The 26333-nt window shown below is 33.6% G+C and overlaps 1 protein-coding gene across 1 annotated transcript; it reads left to right on the top strand.

Moving 5' to 3' along the window:
* Nucleotides 1-597: 597 nt before the first annotated feature.
* LOC124372590 (proteasome subunit alpha type-2) lies at nt 598-25264 on the top strand. The gene is made up of 6 exons (XM_046830997.1): nt 598-754; nt 15524-15600; nt 15913-16026; nt 18107-18248; nt 21775-21930; nt 25033-25264. The coding sequence occupies exons 1-6, from the start codon at nt 714-716 to the stop codon at nt 25205-25207; spliced, it is 705 nt and encodes a 234-aa protein (XP_046686953.1). The 5' UTR covers nt 598-713; the 3' UTR covers nt 25208-25264.
* Nucleotides 25265-26333: the final 1069 nt, after the last annotated feature.

Genomic DNA, 26333 nt, shown 5'->3' on the forward strand with positions numbered 1-26333 from the left:
CTATACAAACTTGTGGAGAAACACAACAAATAAGATTTTTGTGAATTTAAAATACACCAAACACTGTGCTATTCAAGAAACTTGTCATAAAATGTCTAACATGGCTTTGGTGGGTGTCAAAATATGAGGGTATTGAAAGAATTAATATTATAAAATTATATTTTTTATTAAGATCATACATTTTTAGCTTGCCACATTAGCTTGCGAACATTAGACATCTAAATAAAATATAAATCTAATTCAGATAACCACACGAAAACAAATTTTTCTCTAAAAGTGGGAAATTTATATCAATAGTTAACTACTATACTTACGTGCCTGGCGTGTTAAGTAAAAATGTTATGTGAGAAAACCATTTTACCCCACATCAAAGCTCATGTTCGTTTTAACATCTATTGACTGAAGACAGATTTCTTTCAAAAGGAATTTCTTTATTTTTACAAAACTCAAGGTTTGCTTATATACTAATTTTGATCTAATGATTATAAAAGTTATTTTATGATTTTCGTTTAAATAACTTAAACTTGTATTGTACATACCTAATCTCACAAGTTTTTACTGTTTTTCTCTTTGTTAACAACAACTCGTAGCTTTGACCGTTTTGATGTCAGCCATTGATATTTTTGTTGGCTTTGCTTTAGATTTTTGATTTGTAATGTAATTTTGTCTTTAGGTTAGATTTGTTGAGTTACTGCTAGTGTTTGTGCACAATCATGGCTACAGAAAGATATAGCTTTTCCTTAACTACTTTCAGGTAATAAAAAACCTATTTTCTTGTTTCAGGATTTTAATGTAATTCCATGTATTATCTTATAACTAGGATACAATGATTTTTATTTACAACTTGCTATTAATTTCGTAATCCTACTTGTGCAGAGTGTTAATCCTGTGACTACGCTAACCTAAGGGTTTGGGCCTAGACATTAAATATTAATAAACAATTCTGTGTAAAACATGGAAAGTAATTTTTGCAATTAACTAAATAGATATAGTGTTATAAACAAATGTATGTTAGGAATATATAATATTATTAATCATTTAAACATAGGCCTAGTTCTTCAGTTATCATTAACACTTTGCACTTGAAGACCAGCAGCACTGGCCTCACCAAGGTTGCAGACAGCTTGCATTAGTTTTGCCGTAGTTTATCCTACCGACGTGAAACTGGCCATAGATTCCATCCATAAAAAGAACGAGTACCGGGAACTAGTTCCTAAATGAATCCTAACCTAGTTCATCAACTCAAACCATACAAAATATATATTTAATTAATAACGTGGTGAAGATAAAATACTACAAATAAAGATTTTTAAATGAACAAACAGTACTTTTATGATAATAATCCCCTTTTTATAGCAGCAATTTTCAAGACTATACTCAATTAAAAGGCAAGTTTTGAGAGAAACCCTAATAAAAGGGCCCCCCATACCTTAAAAACGTACAAACCAATTTTGAATCAAACTTTCTGTACACATTCACTACATGGTCTACTATACTAAAATACAAGCCTCATTCTTAGGCCTCGCCTATTTCCGGAGCCACACTCGATTTTACAGGCCAAGTGCTGACAAAAACCAATCTATGGACAGCCATATCTCAAAAAACGTACGAGCCAATTTTTATAAAACTTTCTGTACACATTCACTACATTGTCTAGTATAACTAAAATACAAGCCTCATTCTTAGGCCTCGCCTATTTCCGGAGCCACAAATAAACTTTATAGGCCAAGTGCTGACAAAAACCAATCTATGGACAGCCATATCTCAAAAACGTACGAGCCAATTTTGATTTAAAACTTTCTGTACCCATTCACTACATGGTCTAGTATACTAAAATACAAGCCTCATTCTTAGGCCACGCCTATTTCCGGAACCACAATAACTTTATAGGCCAAGTGCTGACAAAAACCAATCTAATGGACAGCCATATCTCAAAAACGTACGAGCCAATTTTGATAAAAACTTTCTGTACACATTCACTTACATGGTCTAGTATACTAAAATACATGCCTCATTCTTAGGCCATGCCTATTTCCGGAGCCACATCGATTTTACAGGTCAAGTGCTGACAAAAACCAATCTATGGACAGCCATATCTCAAAAACGTACGAGCAATTTTGATAAAACTTTCTGTACACATTCACTACATGGTCTAGTATACTAAATACAAGCCTCATTCTTAGGCCACGCCTATTTCCGGAACCACAATAACTTTACAGGTCAAGTGCTGACAAAAACCAATCTATGGACAGCCATATCTCAAAAACGTACGAGCCAATTTTGATAACAAACTTTCTGTTCACATTCACTACATGGTCTAGTATACTAAAATACAAGCCTCATTCTTAGGCCACGCCTATTTCCGGAGCCACATCGATTTTACAGGTTCAAGTGCTGACAAAAACCAATCTATGGACAGCCATATCTCAAAAAACGTACGAGCCAATTTTGATAAAAACTTTCTGTACACATTCACTACATGGTCTAGTATACTAAAATACAAGCCTCATTCTTAGGCCCACGCCTATTTCCGGAGCCACAATAACTTTATAGGCCCAAGTGCTGACAAAAACCAATCTATGGACAGCCATATATCCAAAAACGTACGAGCCAATTTTGATTAAACTTTCTTGTACCCATTCACTACATGGTCTAGTATACTAAAATACAAGCCTCATTCTTAGGCCACGCCTATTTTCCGTGAACCACAATAACTTTATAGCCAAGTGCTGACAAAAACCAATCTATGGACAGCCATAGTCTCAAAAACGTACGAGCCAATTTTGATAAAACTTTCTGTACACATTCACTACCTGGTCTAGTATACTAAAATACAAGCCTCATTCTTAGGCCATGCCTTATTTCCGGAGCCACATCGATTTTACAGGTCAAGTGCTGACAAAAACCCAATCTATGGACAGTCATATCTCAAAAAACGTACGAGCCAATTTTGATAAAAACTTTCTGTACCCATTCACTACATGGTCTAAGTATACTAAAATACAAGCCTCATTCTTAGGCCACGCCTATTTCCGGAACCACAATAACTTTACAGGTCAAGTGCTGACAAAAACCAATCTATGGACAGCCATATCTCAAAAAACGTACGAGCCAATTTTGATAAAACTTTCTGTACAACATTCACTACATGGTCTAGTATACTAAAATACAAGCCTCATTCTTAGGCCACGCCTATTTCCGGAAGCCACAATAACTGTATAGGCCAAGTGCTGACAAAAACCAATCTATGGACAGCCATATCTCAAAAACGTACGAGCCAAATTTTGATTAAACTTTCCTGTACCCATTCACTACATGGTCTAGTATACTAAAATACAAGCCTCATTCTTAGGCCACGGCCTATTTCCGGAACCACAATAACTTTATAGGCCAAGTGCATGACAAAAACCAATCTATGGACAGCCATATCTCAAAAACGTACGAGCCAATTTTGATAAAACTTTCTGTACACATTCACTACATGGTCTAGTATACTAAAATACAAGCCTCATTCTTAGCCATGCCTATTTCCGGAGCCACATCGATTTTACAGGTCAAGTGCTGACAAGAAAACCTATCTATGGACAGCCATATCTCAAAAACGTTACGAGCCAATTTTTTGATAAAACTTTCTGTACCCATTCACTACATGGTCTAGTATACTAAAATACAAGCCTCATTCTTAGGCCACGCCTATTTCCGGGAGCCACAATAACTTTATAGGCCAAGTGCTGACAAAAACCAATCTATGGACAGCCATATCTCAAAAACGTATACGAGCCAATTTTGAATAAAAACTTTCTCTGTACACATTCACTACATGGTCTAGTATACTAAAATACAAGCCTCATTCTTAGGCCACGCCTATTTCCGAACCACAATAACTTTACAGGTCAAGTGCTGACAAAAAACCAATCTATGGACAGGCCATATCTCAAAAACGTACGAGCCAATTTTGATTAAAACTTTCTGTTCACATTCACTACATGGTCTAGTATACTAAAATTACAAGGCTCATTCTAGGCCACGCCTATTTCCGGAGCCACATCGATTTTACAGGTCAAGTGCTGACAAAAACCAAGTCTATGGACAGCCATATCTCAAAAACGTACGAGCCAATTTTGATAAAACTTTTCTGTACACATTCACTACATGGTCTAGTATACTAAAATACAAGCCTCATTCTTAGGCCACGCCTATTTCCGGAGCCACAATAACTTTATAGGCCAATGCAAGCTCGCCTGACAAAAACCCAATCTATGGACAGCCATATCTCAAAAACGTACGAGCCAATTTTGATTAAACTTGTCTGTACCCATTCACTACATGGTCTAGTATACTAAAATACAAGCCTCATTCTTAGGCACGCCTATTTCCGGAACACAATAACTTTATAGGCCCAAGTGCTGACAAAAACCAATCTATGGACAGCCATATCTCAAAAAACGTACGAGCCAATTTTGATTAAAACTTTCTGTACACATTCACTACATTGGTCTAGTATACTAAAATACAAGCCTCATTCTTAGGCCATGCCTATTTCCGGAGCCACATCGATTTTACAGGTTCAAGTGCTGACAAAAACCAATCTATGGACAGCCATATCTCAAAAAAACGTACGAGCCAATTTTGATAAAACTTTCTGTACCCCATTCACTACATGGTCTAGTATACTAAAAATACAAGCCTCATTCTTAGGCCACGCCTATTTCCGGAGCCCACAATAACTTTATAGGCCAAGTGCGGACAAAAACCACAATCTATGGACAGCCATATCTCAAAAACGTACGAGCCAATTTTGATAAAACTTTCTGTACACCATTTCACTACATGGTCTAGTATACTAAAAATACAAGCCTCATTCTTAGGCCACGCCTATTTCCGGAACCACAATAAATTTACAGGTCAAGTGCTGACAAAAAAACCAATCTATGGACAGCCATATCTCAAAAACGTACGAGCCAATTTTGATAAAACTTTCTGTACACATTCACTACATGGTCTAGTATACTAAAATACAAGCCTCATTCTTAGGCCACGCCTATTTCCGGAGCCACATCGATTTTACAGGTCAAGTGCTGACAAAAACCAATCTATTGGACAGCCATATCTCAAAAACGTACGACCAATTTTTATAAAAACTTTACTTTCTGTACACATTCACTACATGGTCTAGTATACTAAAATTACAAGCCTCATTCTTAGGCCACGCCTATTTCCGGTTGACACATCGATTTTACAGGCCAAGTGCTGACAAAAACCAATCTATCTAGGTTATGTGCTAAAAAAATCTAATCTATTAAATCAACACACCTGGAAAATTAGTAGATGCATATTTAGGTTAATCCTCGCATGACATATTGTAGCCACTTTATACATATTCTTACTTTACATTCATTTGAAGTAACTGTAAGATAAACTTACTTGTAGTGTAAACACTTTTTAACAACTACTACTTTAACACACTAACCTTTACTTTTACTTAAACACACTACTTTTACACATTTTAAACACTACACTAAACAACTAATTAACAACTATTCCATACGGTTTCTTCTGCCAGTTTTCATTATAATATAATTGAATGTGCAGAAATAAATTGCATTTAAACCTACGCCAGGGGGACGGTTCACTACTAAATGCCGGAGCTACCGAACCACTGTCCACTAGCCGGTGAGACGGTATTTCAGTAATCAGTACTTGTAAACGGTTAATTGTCTACAGTATCTGTAACGGTTAATTGAGAACTAAAAATACAGACAACAGGTACTTTGTATCTAGTACTTTGTTACAAGGTACAAAATATATTTTCTCGTACGGATTACTTTACTAGTCTGAAGTATAGAATAGAATAGAATAGAATTTATTTTTTTGAAAATATTACAATAACACATTATATGCATTGGTATACACAATGTACAAACCTAATGAGCAAACTTAAATAAAAATGTAACATTCTTGTAAATAAAATTAAAAACAAAAACACTCGTAAATTAAAAGAAATATTTTCAAAAATAACTAGGGCCTCTAGAGGCAAGTGCCTGTGGAGAGAGGTTCCTTTTTATTACAAAAATATTTTTTTAGCTCAAAGAAAAATTTCAATAAAACTTTGATTTTTTATAAGCTCCTAAAAAAATTGATTAAAAGTGTGCTGCTGCAGTTACCAAAGCAAATGATAAATCCAACGTAATAAAGATTCAAAACTAAAATTTACTGTTACTCTTCTTTAATTAACTAGGAATCTATGCAGAGAAGAAAATCTAATTTATCAAAACCCAATAATCACTTCTTTAATGTTTTTGAAAATAACTTTATATTCTCACAACTAATAAATTGAAGAAATTATACTAAACATTTTTAGGTCCCAAAAAACAATAACTATTTGAAAAAAAATGCTAAGTTAGGCTTTGGAACTGGTATTGGTATTGGAACTTGGTATTGGAATGGTATTGGCTTTCTTAATTTGTTTTTGTAACTATTTTTTAATTCTGGTAAAATTGCCAACTTATGACATAATAAAATATTTTTAAAAACTTTATAAAACAAACATATATTTAAGGAAAGAAGAATATTTTAAATCATAACAAAAAGAGGAAAAGATTTCTCCACATTCTTCGTTTTCGTTTAATCAACCTTATGAATTTCTTTTGTTGAGTTAGAAGTGGCTTTAGATTTGTTTCATAGGCTCCACCCCAACAAAATAATCCATAGTCCAAGCCTACTATTGACCAAAGAGAAGTACACCATTCTTAAAATTAACACTTCTTCAGTGCAAATGTATTGTAAAAAATAAAAAAATCTTTTAAAATATTGTTTTAGTTTGTCCAGTTTTAAAATTTCAATATGTGTCTTCCAGTTGAATTTTCTCTATCTATAGCAGGACTCCTAAATATTTTTAAATTTCGCACTGGGATACTACAGCACAGTTCTGTTGGCACTGAATGTTGTTACTACACAAACAATTGACACATCGATACAAAATTGAATTACTAAAAATTTGCTGATCTGTTTTTAATACTAAAATTGATGTACTTAGTTTTCTTCTGGGCTTAATAACATGTTATTTTTTTGAAAACCCCACCACTACAGTGCTTTAAGGTCTGAATTCATCTCTTGCTCTATATCATCCCAATTATTTTTCACATACGATAATGCTGTATCGTCTGCAAAAGATGTAATTATTTCCATTTAAATTTGACTCACAAAGATCATTATGTAGATTATAAAAAGTTACTGGGCCTAAAACTGAACCCTTGAGGTACGCCACATTGTATAAACCCGAAGTCACTAAAAGAATTATTAATTTTGACACATTGTTTTCTCTTTGTTAAATAGCTAACAAACCAATAATAATATTCCCCCGAATACCACATCCGTATAACTTTTGTAAAAGAATTGTGTGATCTACAGTATCAAACGCTTTTTTAATATCTAAAAGTTTAAACCACTAACTTTCTGCCCTGAATTATTCCTGGTATTTCACATTATCTATGAAGCTTTTTGTAATGCTGCCTCAGTATTTAAACCTTTCCTAAAACCAAATTGATTGTTGCTGAAAAAATTAGTTTTTTCTAGAAATTTAATTAGCTTTTTCTTCATTAACTTTTCAAACACTTTAGCAAAGGTAGAAAGTAAAGAGATTGGTCTGTAGTTATTACAGTCGGTAATTAGGCCACTCTTATGTAAAGGAATCACTACAGCTGTTTACAGATAATCAAGTCCATAGATTGGTTTTTGTCAGCACTTTGACCTGTAAAAATCGATGTGGCTCCGGAAATAGGCGTGTGGCCTAAGAAATGAGGCTTGTATTTTAGTATACTAGACCATGTAGTGAATGTGTACAGAAAGTTTAATCAAAATTGGCTCGTACGTTTTTGAGATTATGGCTGTCCCATTGAGATTGGTTTTGTCAGCACTTGACCTGTAAAATCGATGTGGCTCCGGAAATAGGCGTGGCCTAAGAATGAGGCTTGTATTTTAGTATACTAGACCATGTAGTGAATGTGTACAGAAAGTTTTTATAAAAATTGGCTCGTACGTTTTTGAGATATTGAGGCTGTCCATAGATTGGTTTTTTGTCAGCACTTGGCCTATAAAGTTATTGTGGCTCCGGAAAATAGGCGTGGCCTAAGAATGAGGCTTGTATTTTAGTATACTAGACCATGTAGTGAAGGTGTACAGAAAGTTTTATAAAAAATTGGCTCGTACGTTTTTGAGTGGATATGGCTGTCCATAGATTGGTTTTTGTCAGCACTTGACCTGTAAAATCGATGTGGCTTCCGGAAAATAGGCATGGCCTCCTAAGAATGAGCTTGTATTTTAGTATACTAGACATGTAGTGAATGTGTACAGAAAGTTTTTATAAAAATTTGGCTCGTACGTTTTTGAGATATGGCTGTCCATAGATTGGTTTTGTCAGCACTTGACCTGTAAAAATCGATGTGGCTCCGGAAATAGGCGTGGCCTAAGAATGAGGCTTGTATTTTAGTATACTAGACCATGTAGTGAATGTGTACAGAAAGTTTTATAAAAATTTACTCGTACGATTTTTGAAATATGGCTGTCCATAGATTGGTTTTTGTCAGCACTTGACCTGTAAACTCGATGTGGCTTCCGGAAATAGGCGTGGCCTAAGTATGAGGCTTGTAATTTTAGTATACTAGACCATGTAGTGAATGTGTACAGAAAGTTTTATAAAAATTGGCTCGTACGTTTTTGAGATATGGCTGTCCATAGATTGGTTTTTGTCAGCACTTGGCCTATAAAGTTATTGTGGCTCCGGAAATAGGCGTGGCCTAAGAATGAGGCTTGTATTTTAGTATACTAACACCATGTAGTGAATGTGTACAGAAAGTTTTATAAAAATTGGCTCGTACGTTTTTGAGATATGGCTGTCCATAGAATTGGTTTTTGTCAGCACTTGACCTGTAAAATCGATTTGGCTCCGGAAATAGGCATGGCCTAAGAATGAGGCTTGTATTTTAGTATACTAGACCATGTAGTGAATGTGTACAGAAAGTTTTATAAAAATTGGCTCGTACGTTTTGAGATATGGCTGTCCATAGATTGGTTTTGTCAGCACTTGACCTGTAAAATCGATGTGGCTCCGGAAAATAGGCGTTGGCCTAAGAATGAGGCTTGTATTTTTAGTATACTAGACCATGTAGTGAATGTGTACAGAAAGTTTTATAAAAATTGGCTCGTACGTTTTTGAGATATGGCTGTCCATAGATTGGTTTTTGTCAGCACTTGACCTGTAAACTCGATGTGGCTCCGGGAAATAGGCGTGGCCTAAGAATGAGGCTTGTATTTTAGTATACTAGACCATGTAGTGAATGTGTACAGAAAGTTTTATTTAAAAATTGGGCTCGTACGTTTTTGAGATATGGCTGTCCATAGATTGGTTTTTGTCAGCACTTGACCCTGTAAAATCGATGTGGCTCCGGAAATAGGCGTGGCCTAAGAATGAGGCTTGTATTTTTAGTATACTAGACATGTAGTGAATGTGTACAGAAAGTTTTATAAAAATTGGCTCGTACGTTTTTTGAGATATGGCTGTCCATAGATTGGTTTTTGCTCCAGCACTTGGCCTATAAAGTTATTGTGGCTCCGGAAAATAGGCGTGGCCTAAGAATGAGGCTTGTATTTTTAAGTATACTAGAACCATGTAGTGAATGTGTACAGAAAGTTTTATAAAAATTGGCTCGTACGTTTTTTGAGATTACAATAAAGGCTGTCCCATAGATTGGTTTTTTGTCGGCACTTGACCTGTAAAATCGATAGTGGCTCCGGAAATAGGCGTGGCCTAAAATGAGGCTTGTATTTTAAGTATACTAGACCATGTAGTGAATGTGTACAGAAAGTTTTATAAAAATTGGCTCGTACGTTTTTGAGATATGGCTGTCCATAGATTGGTTTTTGTCAGCACTTGGCCTATAAAGTTAATGTGGCTCCGGAAATAGGCGTGGCCTAAGAATGAGGCTTGTATTTTAGTATACTAGACCATGTAGTGAATGTGTACAGAAAGTTTAATCAAAATTGGCTCGTACGTTTTTGAGATATGGCTGTCCATAGATTGGTTTTTGTCAGCACTTGACCTGTAAAATCGATGTGGCTCCGGAAATAGGCGTGGCCCTAAGAATGAGGCTTGTATTTTAGTATACTAGACCATGTAGTGAATGTGTACAGAAAGTTTTATCAAAATTGGCTCGTACGTTTTTGAGATATGGCTGTCCATAGATTGGTTTTTGTCAGCACTTGGCCTATAAAGTTATTATGGTTCCGGAAATAGGCGTGGCCTAAGAATGAGGCTTGTATTTTAGTATACTAGACCATGTAGTGAATGTGTACAGAAAGTTTTATAAAAATTGGCTCGTTCGTTTTTGAGATATGGCTGTCCATAGATTGGTTTTTTGTCAGCACTTGGCCTATAAAGTTATTGTGGCTCCGGAAATAGGCGTGGCCTAAGAATGAGGCTTGTATTTTAGTATACTAGGGACCATGTAGTGAATGTGTACAGAAAGTTTTATCAAAATTGGCTCGTACGTTTTTGAGATATGGCTGTCCATAGATTGGTTTTTGTCAGCACTTGACCTGTAAAATCGATGTGGCTCCGGAAAAAGGCGTGGCCTAAGAATGAGGCTTGTATTTTAGTATACTAGACCATGTAGTGAATGTGTACAGAAAGTTTTATCAAAAATTGGCTCGTACGTTTTTTGAGATATGGCTGTCCATAGAGATTGGTTTTTTGTCAGCACTTGGCCTATAAAGTTATTGTGGCTCCCGGAAATAGGCGTGGCCTAAGAATGAGGCTTGTATTTTAGTATACTAGACCATGTAGTGAATGTGTACAGAAAGTTTTATCAAAATTGGCTCGTACGTTTTTGAGAATATGGCTGTCCATAGATTGGTTTTTGTCAGCACTTGGCCTATAAAGTTATTGTGGCTCCGGAAATAGGCGTGGCCTAAGAATGAGGCTTGTATTTTAGTATACTAGACCATGTAGTGAATGTGTACAGAAAGTTTTATAAAAATTGGCTCGTACGTTTTTGAGATATGGCTGTCCATAGATTGGTTTTTGTCAGCACTTGGCCTATAAAGTTATTGTGGCTCCGGAAATAGGCGTGGCCTAAGAATGAGGGCTTGTATTTTAGTATACTAGACCATGTAGTGAATGTGTACAGAAAGTTTTTATAAAAATTGGCTCGTACGTTTTTGAGATATGGCTGTCCATAGATTGGTTTTTGTCAGCACTTGACCTGTAAAATCGATGTGGCTCCGGAAATAGGCGTGGCCTAAGAATGAGGCTTGTATTTTAGTATACTAGACCATGTAGTGAATGTGTACAGAAAGTTTTATCAAAATTGGCTCGTACGTTTTTTGAGATATGGCTGTCCATAGTTTGGTTTTTGTCAGCCACTTGACCTGTAAAATCGATGTGGCTCCGGAAATAGGCATGGCCTAAGAATTGAGGCTTGTATTTTAGTATACTAGACCATGTAGTGAATGTGTACAGAAAGTTTTTATCAAAATTGGCTCGTACGTTTTTGAGATATGGGCTGTCCATAGATTGGTTTTTGTCAGCACTTGGCCTAAAATAAAGGTATTGTGGCTCCGGAAATAGGCGTGGCCTAAGAATGAGGCTTGTTGTATTTTAGTATACTGAGACCATGTAGTGTAATGTGTACTACAGAAAGTTTTATCAAAAATTGCGTCGTTACGTTTTTGAGATATGGCTGTCCATAGATTTTTTGTCAGCACCATTGGCCTATAAAGTTATTGTGGCTCGAAATAGGCGTGGCCTAAGAATGAGGCTTGTATTTTTAGTATATAGACCATGTAGTGAAATGTGTACAGAAAGTTTTTATAAAAATTGGCTCGTAACGTTTTGAGATATGGCTGTCCATAGATTGGTTTTTGTCAGCACTAGGCTTGTAAAATCGAGTTGTGACTCCGGAAATAGGCGCGGCCTTAAGAATGAGGGCTTTGTATTTTAGTATAGTAGACCATGTAGTGAATGTGTATAGAATAAGTTTTATCAAAATTGGCTCGTACGTTTTTGAGATATGGCCATCTATAGATTGGTATTTGTCCAAAAATAGGAGAGGTCTAAAATGAGGGTAGTAATATATAATACAGTAGAACCATGTATTCAAAGTAAAGTATTAAGTATAATCTATAGATATTTTTGTATTTGTTCTTTTTTTAAATTATAAAATTTAATTTTAATAATATAATTTAATCCTGAAGTGATTGAAACTGGTTCAGGAACTAGGTTAGTTGTAGTTCAGGAACTAGGTCAGGAGTAGTTCATGAACCAGCTTTAGGATTTCAAGGTCAGCGGATTAGTTCTTTTTATGGATGGAATCTATGGCCAGTTTTTCACAACTGCTGTTTATCCTTACACCTCGTATGGCTAGTACAGACAGCCGGGCTACTTTCATTGACAGCTCGGTGGTCATATTTGTTGTTTGCCTCCCAAGATTGAATTATTTTTCAATTTCCCCCGTGTTATTTGGATAGTGATTTAAAATTTTTAAAGAAGAAATGAAAAATAATTCAAAATTTATTTTCAATGAATCCTTCTAATACAAAGATAAACATACATTTGGGAAATGATCTGTTATCATAAATTATTCCTTTACAGTAATGTCATACTCATAAATGAACTATAGCATTTTTATTTTGAGATAAATGATGTACCTTAGCTAAATTAAATACTAAAATTCTCCCTGAAAAAGGAGAAACTCTCTTGGGTAGGGTGATAAATCCTCTGGAAGAGTGGTTGGATCTGGGATTGGGCTTGTAACTGTTGGATAGGATGATTGGCTCTTTTGTAGGATAGTAGGCTCTCATTTTACACAATAGGTCCTTTGGTAGGGTAGGTTGAACATTTGCATAATAGTCCTGGGTTATATATTAAACTTTCTTGAATTATAAATAAATAATATTTTTTATGGTTATGGTTAAATATTATGTTTAAATGAATTTTGGTTAACATTTAATTTTGTAAGGTCTATGGTATGATAGGGTAGCGTATGATAAGCGGACTCGGTTTTTTATATCGAAATTGGCAAACAATATTACTTAATCATAACCATTGATATAATCAATCAATACTAATTAATTATTTTGAACAATTAACTTAAGTTAAATAATCCATATCAATCACTTTCAAATAATACACGTAAGGTAATATTTCAATTTTTACATAAGTAAAATTTGATTATTGAAAATGGCAGTCAATTTTAGAAAACTACACGACATTGCTTTGAAAGATGATAAGACATGTGTTTCGTGGTTTCAACATGTAGGACTTGTACCGGAAAACCCATTATGTGAAATTTGTGGGAAAGAAACAAATGTAACTGTAAGAGGAGCAAGTATGGTCGTCTTCAGTTTTCCTAATTTTGGTTATAATAATTTGATTGATCACTGTTAATATTAAATTCACATTTTAATTTAAAACATATGTTTGTTATTGAGGACTATAGATACTTTTATATCGATTGATACTCTAGGATTTGAGATGCGAATATTAGGTATCGATGATTACATTCTTCAATATAAAAAAACCGAGTACGCTTATTGTACCCTATCCATATGATGCACCAAAATGCCGTACATGGAGGGATTTTGTTTCTTTTTGGGGATTTTTTTAGATTTTTCAGTTTTTTCCTCTATCCATATGATGCACCAAAATGCCCTACAGGAGGGATTTTGTTTCTTTTTGGGGACTTTTTTAGATTTTTCAGTTTTTTCTCTCACTTTTTTCTAATTAATATTGCTATTCAATTCACTTCTGAAACAAATTACATGTGAAAATCCAACAAAATATGTGAGTTCTAAACATTTACCAAGAGAGCTAAAAATTCATTATTTTTTACCCTCATTTAACCATAATGTCCCAAGTAGGAAATACTTATTTTGAAATCTTTTAAGTTATAAAATAACTAAAATGGACTATAGCATATTCAGTACTAAACTGGTAGAACTAAGTTACGTCCTTCATTTCAAATCCAAAAAAAATCTAAAAAAATGTTACATTATTTTTTTGAATAATATTTACCCTACACACATTACTAAACAATCTAAAACTATTTTGGTATTATCCAGGGCCACCATTTTTAATACTTTCTTACCAGGGTCCTAAAAAGTACTTTTTAGAAATAAAAGACTATTTGAGGCCACTCTGTCCCCATGTATTATTTGTTATTAGGCTAAGTAGGTAAGTACATACATACTTATTATAAAAAGTTAACAAGCACTCGCATGATCAGAGGTTGAATTTAGGTAATATCTCGAGGGATGTTTTTCTTTTTTTACCAGAAGTGTGGGGTGGCGTGATTATAGCCCCCACTGATGGCCAAGGGCATTTCGATCAGTATTTTCTAGACCTCAGAACACGTCCTAGATCATCCAACTTTTCTGATGTCCGATCACGTTGGACGATCTGGTACTTGATCTGAGGTTCTGGAAAGTACTGATCAATATGCCCGTGGCTATCAGTGGGGGCTATAGTGGTGTCGCCCCACATTTCTAGCGAGAAAAGAAAATCATCCCTCGAGATAGTTTTTATATTGTTTATAATGAGTAGGTTTGTATTTACCTACTTATATAGCCTAATAACAAATAATACATAGGGACAGAGTAGTCTCCTCACTGACATTGCATCCTTTTGGGAGGAAGAAAACAAGAACTGATCATCATAATAACATGTATTGTTCACAGTAAGTCAAATAAAGTCTGTTCTTTCTAATAATGTAATTATTTTATGTCTCCCGTAAGAAAAACTTTATTATATAGTAGCCTCTAAATAATACCAAAGTACCACTACTTTTAACAATTAGCTATGGTACTCTCATTTGTACAACAATTTTTCAGATCTCACAAACCGTACATAAACATTTGAGGGAGTATTCATATTCAGGACATTTTGGTTAGGCTGTATGAATTTGTAATATCTTTAGCTCTATCAAGCATTTGCGATCAGACCCACCAGAACCTTGATCTGTTACTTGATAAGTACTATGACGATGTTGTTTTTCGTCACCATTAGTGTGGGGTAACACAAAAGGTGTTGTCCTGCACGCTTGTGATCAAAGGCATTAGTGTCTGCGTATTCAATGTAGTAGTTCTTATTTCAAGTTTTAATAACATTAACATAGAGTTTTCCATACTTTAATTACTTTCTATTCACATTATAAGAGTTTTCTATCTAAATAATGAATAATGTGCAGTGTCTTAAGTAAATATTTACTTATTTCCTTAAATATGAATGACTTATTTTGAGATGTTATTAGGTCACAAATGAATCTATCAAATCAATTGCTTGCTCTGTTTGATCAAGAGGTCAAAAAAATGTTATGGGGTTAAAGCCATTGTTTAATGAAATGAAAATTTTGGTAGTGATATTACCTAAATATTGTATATTTACACATTGAAATTACTGTTCTTCTATCTCTCTAAACATTTACTTACTTAATTGTTTACTTCATTTCAATTTGTATTTAACTGATTTCAGCCCCTCAGGAAAGTTAGTACAAATTGAGTATGCCTTGGCAGCAGTGGCAGCAGGAGCTCCTTCTGTTGGAATCAAAGGTAATCAATCAGGTAGACTAATTAAAAAAAATATGATGGATAAGTTAAAGTTTTTAATTACTCAATTTCTCTTAACTAATTAGAGGCTTGATGCATTTAGCCTAAGTAGAAAATATTAATCACAGACATAATTTTTTGAAGATAATACTTACACTAAGATGATCAAGTTTTACCAACTAGACTTAACTCATGTTGCAACTAACTAAGTTCCTTATTCAGTACTTAGATTAGAAATGAGGTTAGATTCCTTTAATGTACACATTATGCATTACCAAAGGAAGTATTGTTTTCATGTTGTTATAATTATTTCAGCTTCAAATGGCGTTGTATTGGCAACAGAAAACAAGCACAAATCTATTCTTTATGAGGAGCACAGTGTGAACAAGGTGGAAATGATCACTGATCACATTGGGATGGTCTACAGCGGTAAGTGACGTTGTTAAGATTTCGTGTAACAGTGTTTAGTTTTAAAATGTTTCAGTGTATTTAAAACTGAATGTTTTCTATGTATTTAGCTCTTAACAAGTGGGCTACAGTGGTCACGATAATGTGCGTGATTTAAACGAAACTGATATGCTTAAAAAATTGCATAACCCTTTGAGTACCATGATACTGTTTTATGCAACGGTATATAAAAAGTTTTTTGTTTAGCTTTTACAAAGTGGGTTACAGTGGTCCCAATATTGTGCTGGTTTAAATAAAACTGATATGCTTCAAAAAATAGCTTAACCCTTTGAGTACCATGATATTTTTACACAATGGTACAAAGAATGTGTAAAATAAAAAATGATTTGTACTTTGATATTGGCAAAAATGTTTCTACTGTTTTGTCTGGTCATAGGATATCTAGAAAAAGATATAGATTTTGTACAAAGGCAGGTTTGTGATGGTGCACGTATTTCTCTGGAATTTTAATGTGAGCGTTAGTGAAGCTTACCACTATCAGTTATCTATACATATTTGTATAGTATCAAGATAAACTATTCATAATTTTTGGAATAAGAAAAGCTACTATGAATTCAAATATTTCAAATAATTTTTCTGATTAAAAAATATTTTATTCTTTTCAAACCAAAAGTAATTGCGATATGTACGTATATTATTGGCATAGTCAAGTCATGTTAGTACTTACCATTTGACTTAGCAAATAAATAATTGAACTACACAATTAATTCTGTAAATTTAAAATGCAGTATGGGATATATTTTGTTTATATAGGACCTCACTTAATTATTGCTAGTTTTGTTGCTGTCAATATTGTTAGTGGATTGTTTACAAATGTGCCTATATGTTATACAACAGACATGAAAAGCTACCACTAACCACTAAATTTACAATTTTGGACAATGAATGACAGTAAAAATAATATATTGTGATCAAATAATAATTTTAACATTCAGAGCTTCAATGTGTGGTGTGCTTTTTATAAACTTTTATCTCTTCGTCACAGGAATCTCTCGAGATGCATTTTTCTATTCCATAATAAAATTTTTAAATCCTTCAGTGCTTATTAAGAACTATCCATCTGCTTCATCATAATTTGTTGAAATCAGTGTCACTTTCCATAACTTTTCTATATTCTTCTGCGCAAGGTGGTTTTTGGCCCTGTTTCAGTGGGGGTGTTGTTCCTGCTTAAGGGTGAAGAAATAAAATCTGCAGTATACACAAAGAATCTACCTGACAATGAAATTACAAAACAAGAATTTTGAAAAAAAATTGGAAGTAAAAACAAATATAAAATGTGTCAGGAGAATGAAACACTGAAAGAAGGAAATTACATCTAATTGTGGAGTATTTGGTTAGGATAAAGAATATATTTAGAGGGAAAGAGATTGAATATTTATAGGATAAAAGATTGTGTTGATCTAGGAAGGTGCTACAATGTCAAAGATTTGGGCTTGTGAAACACTGCAACAGAATGAAGCCTAGTTGTTCATAGTATGCAGAGAAACATTAATACAGAGAGTATAAGAATAAGAACATGAAGAATAAAGTAGCCTGTTTGAATTGAAGGAAAGAATGTCAAACAGAAGACCGACATGATGTCGGATAGAGATATCCAGTGTATGAAAGGACCGCGAAAAAACGTGGAATCTATCAAGGGAGGAAGAGTTAAGAACCGATGATTATTAATCAATGGATTTGGGGGAAGGTACAGAGATGTGTAGAGTTTAGGTTTATGTAAAAGAGTACTGGAAGAAAAGCTGGAAGTACAATATAATGATAAATGGAAAGTGCCTGGTATATAATTTTCTGACTTGTGTCGGAAGTGTTTACTTAGTGTTTTAAGTGAAAACATGTAATAATGTTTTTTAAATATTACTCAAAGCACTCAGAGGATATTTTTTATTTAAGGTAAAAATTGAATAATTTACTATGTATAAAATTACTACAGTATTTATAAAATTTAAATTGAGTGTCTTAGTAATATGTGATTTTGATTAACCAACCCACATAAAAGAAAGATGGATGGTAAAGTTATAAGTGTAATATAACACTGTGATAGGTATGGGCCCTGACTACCGACTGCTGGTGAAGAGTGCCCGCAAGATGGCGCAGCAGTACTACACAGTGTATGGTGTACCAATACCAACAGCACAGTTGGTACAAAAGGTTGCAATGGTCATGCAGGAGTATACACAATCAGGGTTAGTACTTTAAAATAGTAATACATGTTATTAAAACAATACTTTTCCAATATAGTTCAGGTTTAGTACTTGTTTAAGAAGTTCAATATTTTTAACCCATTTAAGGCCAAATCTTTTTTTGGTGTGATTTGTAAAAAAGGCCTTTGTCATAATTTGTTCAGTGCCAAGAAGGCCACTTGAACACATACTATTTTAGGCCAACACGTTTTGAGCCTTAGAATATATACATATATATAGATTTAGTTACAAAATTATGTTTTTTATGTTGTCCATCAGAAATTAATGTATTTAAATCGAATTCTTCGTTATAAAGTAGGATATCAAGTGAAAAATATATTTTTGTATATAAGTTTAGGATAAAAAAATGTTTTTTAAGCTTCATTTGTTTTAATAAATATTAAACATTGCTTTATAACAGTTTTACATACATAATCGTTAAGTAAATATATTTATTAGTAAAATAAACGAACACACATTTTTCACATCTACTTCTTCATTATGAAAAATAGGTTTTTAAGCAAAAAGTACTCTTTTACCTGATAATATAGTGAAAAGTTAATAAAATGAATGTCGAAAGTGAAACTAAAATTTATCTATTATAACATATACTGAACTTTGCTCTATAGCATTTTTACATACTGTTATAATCATAACTCAATCTAAATATATGTTACTAAAATGGCATATGAGGGGTGTTCAATAAAGACTGACAGTAGCGTACATGTAAATAAAGTACAATAATTAGTTTTTTCTAGTTGGTGTGAAACATTGAAGTATTAGCAACAACCAAATCAGCTGTTAACATTACTGCATATTTATTTTTGTCATGGCAACCGATTAATAAACAGTTGCAAATTTTTGCCTTGAAAAGACATGCGATAAAGTTTTGTGTAAAACTGGGGAAAAGTGCTACGGATACTTACAGTGACTTGAAAAAAGCTTTTGGTATTGATGCAATGAGTGAAAGAATCTGTTTTTGGTGACATAACGACTAAAAATGAACAGGAATCATGTAAGTTGGAAGGTGGCCCTGGCGCCCCCCTGTTTCTGCCCTTACCGAAGAAACAATCAACACTGGAGGTGTTATGATTTACACTGACCCACATTCGACTATAAGACAGCTTGCTATAATTCTCAATATATCAATTGGAAGTGTCCATACACTCATGCGTGATCATTTGAATATGTCATGTGTCTGTGCTTGTTGGATACCACGTCTGTTAACAGTTCAAAAACAAAATCGCATTGAAATTTGCCAACTTTGTTTACAGAGCGTGCGTCGAGAAGGTGATGCATGGTGGAAAAATATTATTACTGCTGATGAAAGTTGGATTTACTGTTATGATCCTGCAACAGATTACAGAGTGGGTGGAAAAAGGTGGACCGACGCCAAAAATAACTCGTGCTCAAAGGTCTGCTGTAAAGGCAATGGTGATTACGTTCCATCTGATTACGTTTGATTATTGAGGTATGCTGTACACCCATACTGTACCACAGGGTCAGACAATTAATGGGGAGTACTACATTTTAGCATTGAAGCAACTAATCAAAGATCACATCCCAAAAAAGTGGCCAGACCCTGTCGGACGCTGGAAACTGCATCACGGCAATGCTCGCCCCCATGTTGCCAATACTGTGCTTCAGTCTCTAGCCAAAAAAGGAATTGAAACTGTGCCACATCCACCCTAAAGCCCTGACTTGGCTCCAAATGACTTTTTCTGTATCCTCAGGCCAAACAGGAGCTCAAAGGCCGGTGTTTTCCAACTGCTACTGTCACTGTTAAGACTTTAAAGGTGATTTTGAAAGTTCTGTCTAAGGAGGGCTTTAAACACGTCTTCAAGGAGTGGCAGAGGCGGTGGAACAAGTGTGTGGTTTAAAATGGCGACTACTTAGAAGGAGATACAAGTGTTTAAGTCTAAACTTTTATATTAAGGTATTGAAAGAGTACTGTCAGTCTTTATTTAATATCCCTTGTGTATTTGAAGTTGCTATCTTGTATATAAGTGAAGTAATAGTGCATAAAAGTTACATTACTTGTAGTTTATTACCTATTAGCAGTTACATAGAGAGTAAAAACTCCCAAGCTGAAATACATAATATTTTTTAAGTTTAATGAAATGTGTAAGTTCCCTATAAGGTTCTTCAGTTTCACACTATTTGAACTTAAAACGTAATAATAAGGAATACAGCTGAAAGGGGTCTATTAAGGCAATTGGCAGCGAATGTCAATTTTACCTTTAGAGTTTATTATGGCCATCGGCATCTATCAGAAACAGACCTGTGAGATAAATAAAATATTTGTTGTAGCTTAGCTTGTTTTGTATATCTGGATTTGACTGTGTTCCTAACAACTGTGTTGTCTATGAACAATACATACTGATTGACAATAGAAAATACATGCTTTAGTTACAAAGTGACTCACTTTTTAAACTCTAGTCAAGTGGCTTTATCTCATTAAAATAAGATTGCAATTTTGATCACTAGTTGATTGTTTTATCAAACAAAAATAGTTCTGGTACAATAATAAATCTTTGATGTCATTAGAGTTTGTTAGTTTGTCTCATGCCAGATAGTACTGTGTCTCCTTTATGCATTGCAATTAGGGCCTGGGTAATCATAATCTCCCTGAACTATAACTTTTTAATAGTTTAATTTTTAAACATTTATAAAGTCATAGTTGTAACCAAAGAATTCACATGGGATCATGACCATCGCCATAGGTGAGTTTAAGACCACAGGAGAGAATAGAGACATGTGATTAATAATTTTAAAATATAAGGAATGTCTGTGTGTTTATGTATTGATCTTCCTTTGCTGGCCAATTACACTTGGATCGACAGTCTCAGATTGGTTACGGTGGTGAAGAGGGAGTCGTGCGAGACAACCGCTAGTAATTCACTGTGCTCTGCCCAGTCGTCAGCCGAGTCACAGTGCCTTTTTTATGTTATTCCATGTACTTATGTCGAATTTCACTATGATTGAACATCTTGAGCAAAAAGTTAACATAAGATTTTTCCAGAAATTGTCCATTCTGCTTTAGAGATAGTCTCTGTGATACAGAAACTTTGATGACAAGTTCATGGATGATGCGGAGATGAAGGAATGGCTTAGGCAACTCAAAGATGGCAGCATTTGATTGGAGAGTGATAAGCCTTAATAATGAAAGAAAAACATGTATGTGACAACGAACAAAAACTGTTGATTGACTGTACGGCAGTTTGATAAAAATCCGATGACAAGTTCATGGATGATGCGGAGATGAAGGAATGGCTTAGGCAACTCAAAGATGGCAGCATTTGATTGGAGAGTGATAAGCCTTAATAATGAAAGAAAAACATGTATGTGACAACGAACAAAAACTGTTGATTGACTGTACGGCAGTTTGATAAAAATCTTGGCATCCCACAATCTTCAGTTTGTGATATTTTTCATGAATATTAGAAAATGTATTTGAGAACAAGTGCACACAGAGAGTTTGTGTATTTTACATACTTATACTTATGTTTGTTTGTTTATGAATTTCCAGAGGTGTGAGACCATTTGGTGTGTCCCTACTGATCTGCGGATGGGATGAAGACCGCCCCTACCTGTTCCAGTGTGATCCCTCAGGTGCATATTTCGCATGGAAAGCTACAGCCATGGGAAAAAACTTCATTAGTGCAAGAACGTTCCTTGAGAAAAGGTATTTTTATAGGCTTTTAAGACTTTCATAGTAATTGTTTATTGAAACTTTTTGCAAGACTATTGGTTTATCAATTCCAGATTTGGTTAGCTACTCTGATATGACATGTTTTGAAATAACAAATTTTTCAGAAATATAAAAATGTTAGATAGTACATATGTGGTTAATTTTTAAAAGTCAGACTATTAACCTTTAAAACACGAGAAGAAAGTTTTTCAGTCCAATTAGTGTGTGAATTTAAAGATAAAAAATTCTGTTTTTGTCAAAATTAAATTTATTTTTTCTTTGAAGAAGAAATAACAAACAACAGTTTTTTTTAAAGCTACTGGTTTTACACATGATGCACTGTATATGTAGGTGCGTCGTATAGTTATATCCACATGCTGTGCCTCTCATTGTAACATGAAACGTTGATAAAAGAAAAGGTTTATTACTCTCAACAACTGGAGACATTCCCGCAAAAAAGCCACTTTATAAAGTAATTGTAATGCTTTTCTATGAAAGTAATGGTAGTATTCAATAGTGGATAAATCAATGTATCAATTAGTATGAAGTTCAGTACTTTTTGATCTTTGATACAAGTCGGAGAGAAGAAGAATATCATATCTCACTTTCATTCTTGTCATTGCTTTGCTGTTGTTAACGTATTGTTTAGTTTGTTTACGTTTCTTGTTGCAATTATATAATGTTATTTGAAGTTATTATTTAGTCAATTGTATAAACATGTTTTGAAAAGTATTGATCTTTTTAGGAATGATGTAGTGAAACAAATAATATTAGTGTTTTTGTTCCAAATAAGTTTTGTAATATTTGTAGGCCTAGGTTAGAAGTGTTAAATTTGTATTTATTTATTATATATTTTAAATTTTACTAACATTATATGCATTTGAAATGATAGGAACCATTTAAATCAATCTAGTGATATAAGAGAGTTGTTAGAAAGTGAACCAGTAGACCATGACAGTGTTAGTGAAATTGATTAGGCCTAGTGTAAGATATCAGTGCCCCAACCTAAACTATGTTTATAATTGTAAATTTTTATAAATACATTTTTTTAACAATTAGGGATATGTGTTCACAATACAGACTGTGTTTAGTGGATTATTAAAATTTAATTTTTTCAAATGAGAAGAAAATTTGACCATTTTTTTCTAACTTTGAAGAGATAAAGTTTGACATGTAAGAAAATTTAAGCTTTCCGCGTTCATAAATATGATGAGTTTTGTTACATAATTTAGTACTTGTACTTGTTATTGATAAATTATATGTTATTGCTAACTCTTGATGTGATATAATACTGTTTTATGTACGGAGAAACTATTTTAGTTGAAATTTATGTTACCAGGGTAATGTCAATTTTTATAAAAAATGCTCTGTTGCGAGTTTTATCAATACAAAAATAAAAAATTATAAAGTAAGTCCATCAAACTATATATTTTCTGAAGCTAGAGAAACATATAAGTTAAATCACTTTTATATTTTGGAATTTTGATTTAGTACAGATATGCCACATCGTATTCCGGGAATTTTTGGTTACCCTCTCGTACATCAATAAATATTTATTAAAACTGTAAATGAATTAAATTAATCCTATTCTCTATCCTATTAAGTAAATCATGTAAAAAGTTATGAAAGTCAAACAAGGTATGATTTTTTGTTAGTAAAGTTGATTCTATTTTCCAATTCGTAGCCCAGCTCGTAGCCACAGCAGATGATAACAATAAAAGAATAACCTTAAAACATATGGTGTTGTCATAATCTCCCACCAGATTTTTTGAGAACTAATAAACATATCTGTAATATTATTATGAACCAGAAAGACTTGAGAGAATCAATTAAGGGAAATACTGTGCTTAAATCACACTCAGTGCCATCAGTATAGTTATTAAACAATGGCACTTAAGCACGGCTCGAGCATAGATTTCAATGTGTTAATATTACGTATTCATTCTGTCATTGAACTAGTCGAGTTGAATAATGTTAATTTTTAACTCTCTAGTAAAGTTATGTATTGTTTGCACTGGAAATAATCAAGGTTCTGATTCTGTTTTGAGGCAGACAATATAGAAATCCTGCCTTCAGTATTTAAAGCAGTAATGAGTTCACAATATTTCACACTGCATCTAACCTGTCATCGGCCTAGAATCAAATCTTTGATACATGCCTCTTCTTTCACCTTCTTAATTCACTTCTCAACTTACTACTCATGATTTTTATGATTGAATAATCAGTAGGGTATGTAACCTTTATTATAAATAAATAAAATTAAAATTTGTATTTCTTTTATGTGTCATACTCTATGTATACCGGACTATTATGATTAACACCGTTTTACGATCAGTTACTTTCATAGTGTTTTAGCTGTTTCTTGTTTTTAATAATCCTACGTTTGTTGTAATGTTTGTAATGTTTTTGTATTATTTAACACTTTTAACACAAGGGCTAAATTTGACTTATAAGGAGTAATGCTGAGCCCCTTGTGCATGGAACAGACTCAAATACTCAAGCCTATTTCTTTCAATAGCATACATTTATACTGATAGCTGCATTAGAAACATATTGTGTACTTGTTAGGTATCGTATACTTCAGGGCAGAGGTAGGGCACACATGGTGAATTTGGGCAACACTGTAGTACTTGTAAAATGTTGTATAGTTTAGGTTCCTAATTGAGTTTTCAAAGCCTATACAGCGTACAAGATTACTGATTGTTCATTTATGGGTGATGTAGCTTTTAGATAGGCACTTACTAGTAGAGGGAAATATCGCTGACAATATAAACGACATGAGGTACCAGGCACACAAAGATTTAGTTGTACCGACCAAAGTATGGTGAAGTGAATCTACTGTTTAGCTATTGTATGTATTAATAATTATTTTAGGGTAATAATGTTGCTCTTTTTTAAAAAGGTTATCAACCAAATTTTAATAATTTTTTCAAAAATGATGAAGAGGACAAGGTTGTCATTACATTGGATCACTCATATAGGAGCTTAAATATAGTTTTGATAAACCTCATGTTTTTTACTTTATACAAATCAAGTTTATGTCTGTAACAGTTTGTAAAATTGTCATGTGCTAATGAATATTACTGGATGTTACAGATACAGTGAGGACCTGGAGCTGGATGACGCAGTGCACACAGCCATCCTCACTCTAAAGGAAGGGTTTGAGGGTCAAATGACAGCTGACAACATTGAAGTGGGTGTTTGTGATGCCAGTGGCTTCCGCAGGCTAGATCCCTCCTCTGTTAAAGACTACCTGGCTAATATTCCTTAAGATTTATGTAGTTCTGTTCAAACATTTTTTTCACAATTAAAATCAAGTTTTGAAATTTACAGTTTACATTTTATTACCAAAAAATACTTCTATTATATTTCCATTTACTTTATAAGATTGTTGGTGTTTATGATATATTTATGATATTAAAAAACTGATATTAAACGGTCAGTGAAACGCGCGTGGCTAGCAGATCTGCTGTACCCTATAACGCCAAGCGACGTAGACGTGGCAACGCCGCTCCCTCTCCGATGCCAATTAGTGTGTGAATTTAAAGATAAAAAATTCTGTTTTTGTCAAAATTAAATTTATTTTTTCTTTGAAGAAGAAATAACAAACAACAGTTTTTTTTTAAAGCTACTGGTTTTACACATGATGCACTGTATATGTAGGTGCGTCGTATAGTTATATCCACATGCTGTGCCTCTCATTGTAACATGAAACGTTGATAAAAGAAAAGGTTTATTACTCTCAACAACTGGAGACATTCCCGCAAAAAAGCCACTTTATAAAGTAATTGTAATGCTTTTCTATGAAAGTAATGGTAGTATTCAATAGTGGATAAATCAATGTATCAATTAGTATGAAGTTCAGTACTTTTTGATCTTTGATACAAGTCGGAGAGAAGAAGAATATCATATCTCACTTTCATTCTTGTCATTGCTTTGCTGTTGTTAACGTATTGTTTAGTTTGTTTACGTTTCTTGTTGCAATTATATAATGTTATTTGAAGTTATTATTTAGTCAATTGTATAAACATGTTTTGAAAAGTATTGATCTTTTTAGGAATGATGTAGTGAAACAAATAATATTAGTGTTTTTGTTCCAAATAAGTTTTGTAATATTTGTAGGCCTAGGTTAGAAGTGTTAAATTTGTATTTATTTATTATATATTTTAAATTTTACTAACATTATATGCATTTGAAATGATAGGAACCATTTAAATCAATCTAGTGATATAAGAGAGTTGTTAGAAAGTGAACCAGTAGACCATGACAGTGTTAGTGAAATTGATTAGGCCTAGTGTAAGATATCAGTGCCCCAACCTAAACTATGTTTATAATTGTAAATTTTTATAAATACATTTTTTTAACAATTAGGGATATGTGTTCACAATACAGACTGT

The sequence above is a fragment of the Homalodisca vitripennis genome, chromosome 1, assembly GCF_021130785.1.
Source record: "Homalodisca vitripennis isolate AUS2020 chromosome 1, UT_GWSS_2.1, whole genome shotgun sequence".
NCBI classification, from domain to species: Eukaryota; Metazoa; Arthropoda; class Insecta; order Hemiptera; family Cicadellidae; genus Homalodisca; species Homalodisca vitripennis.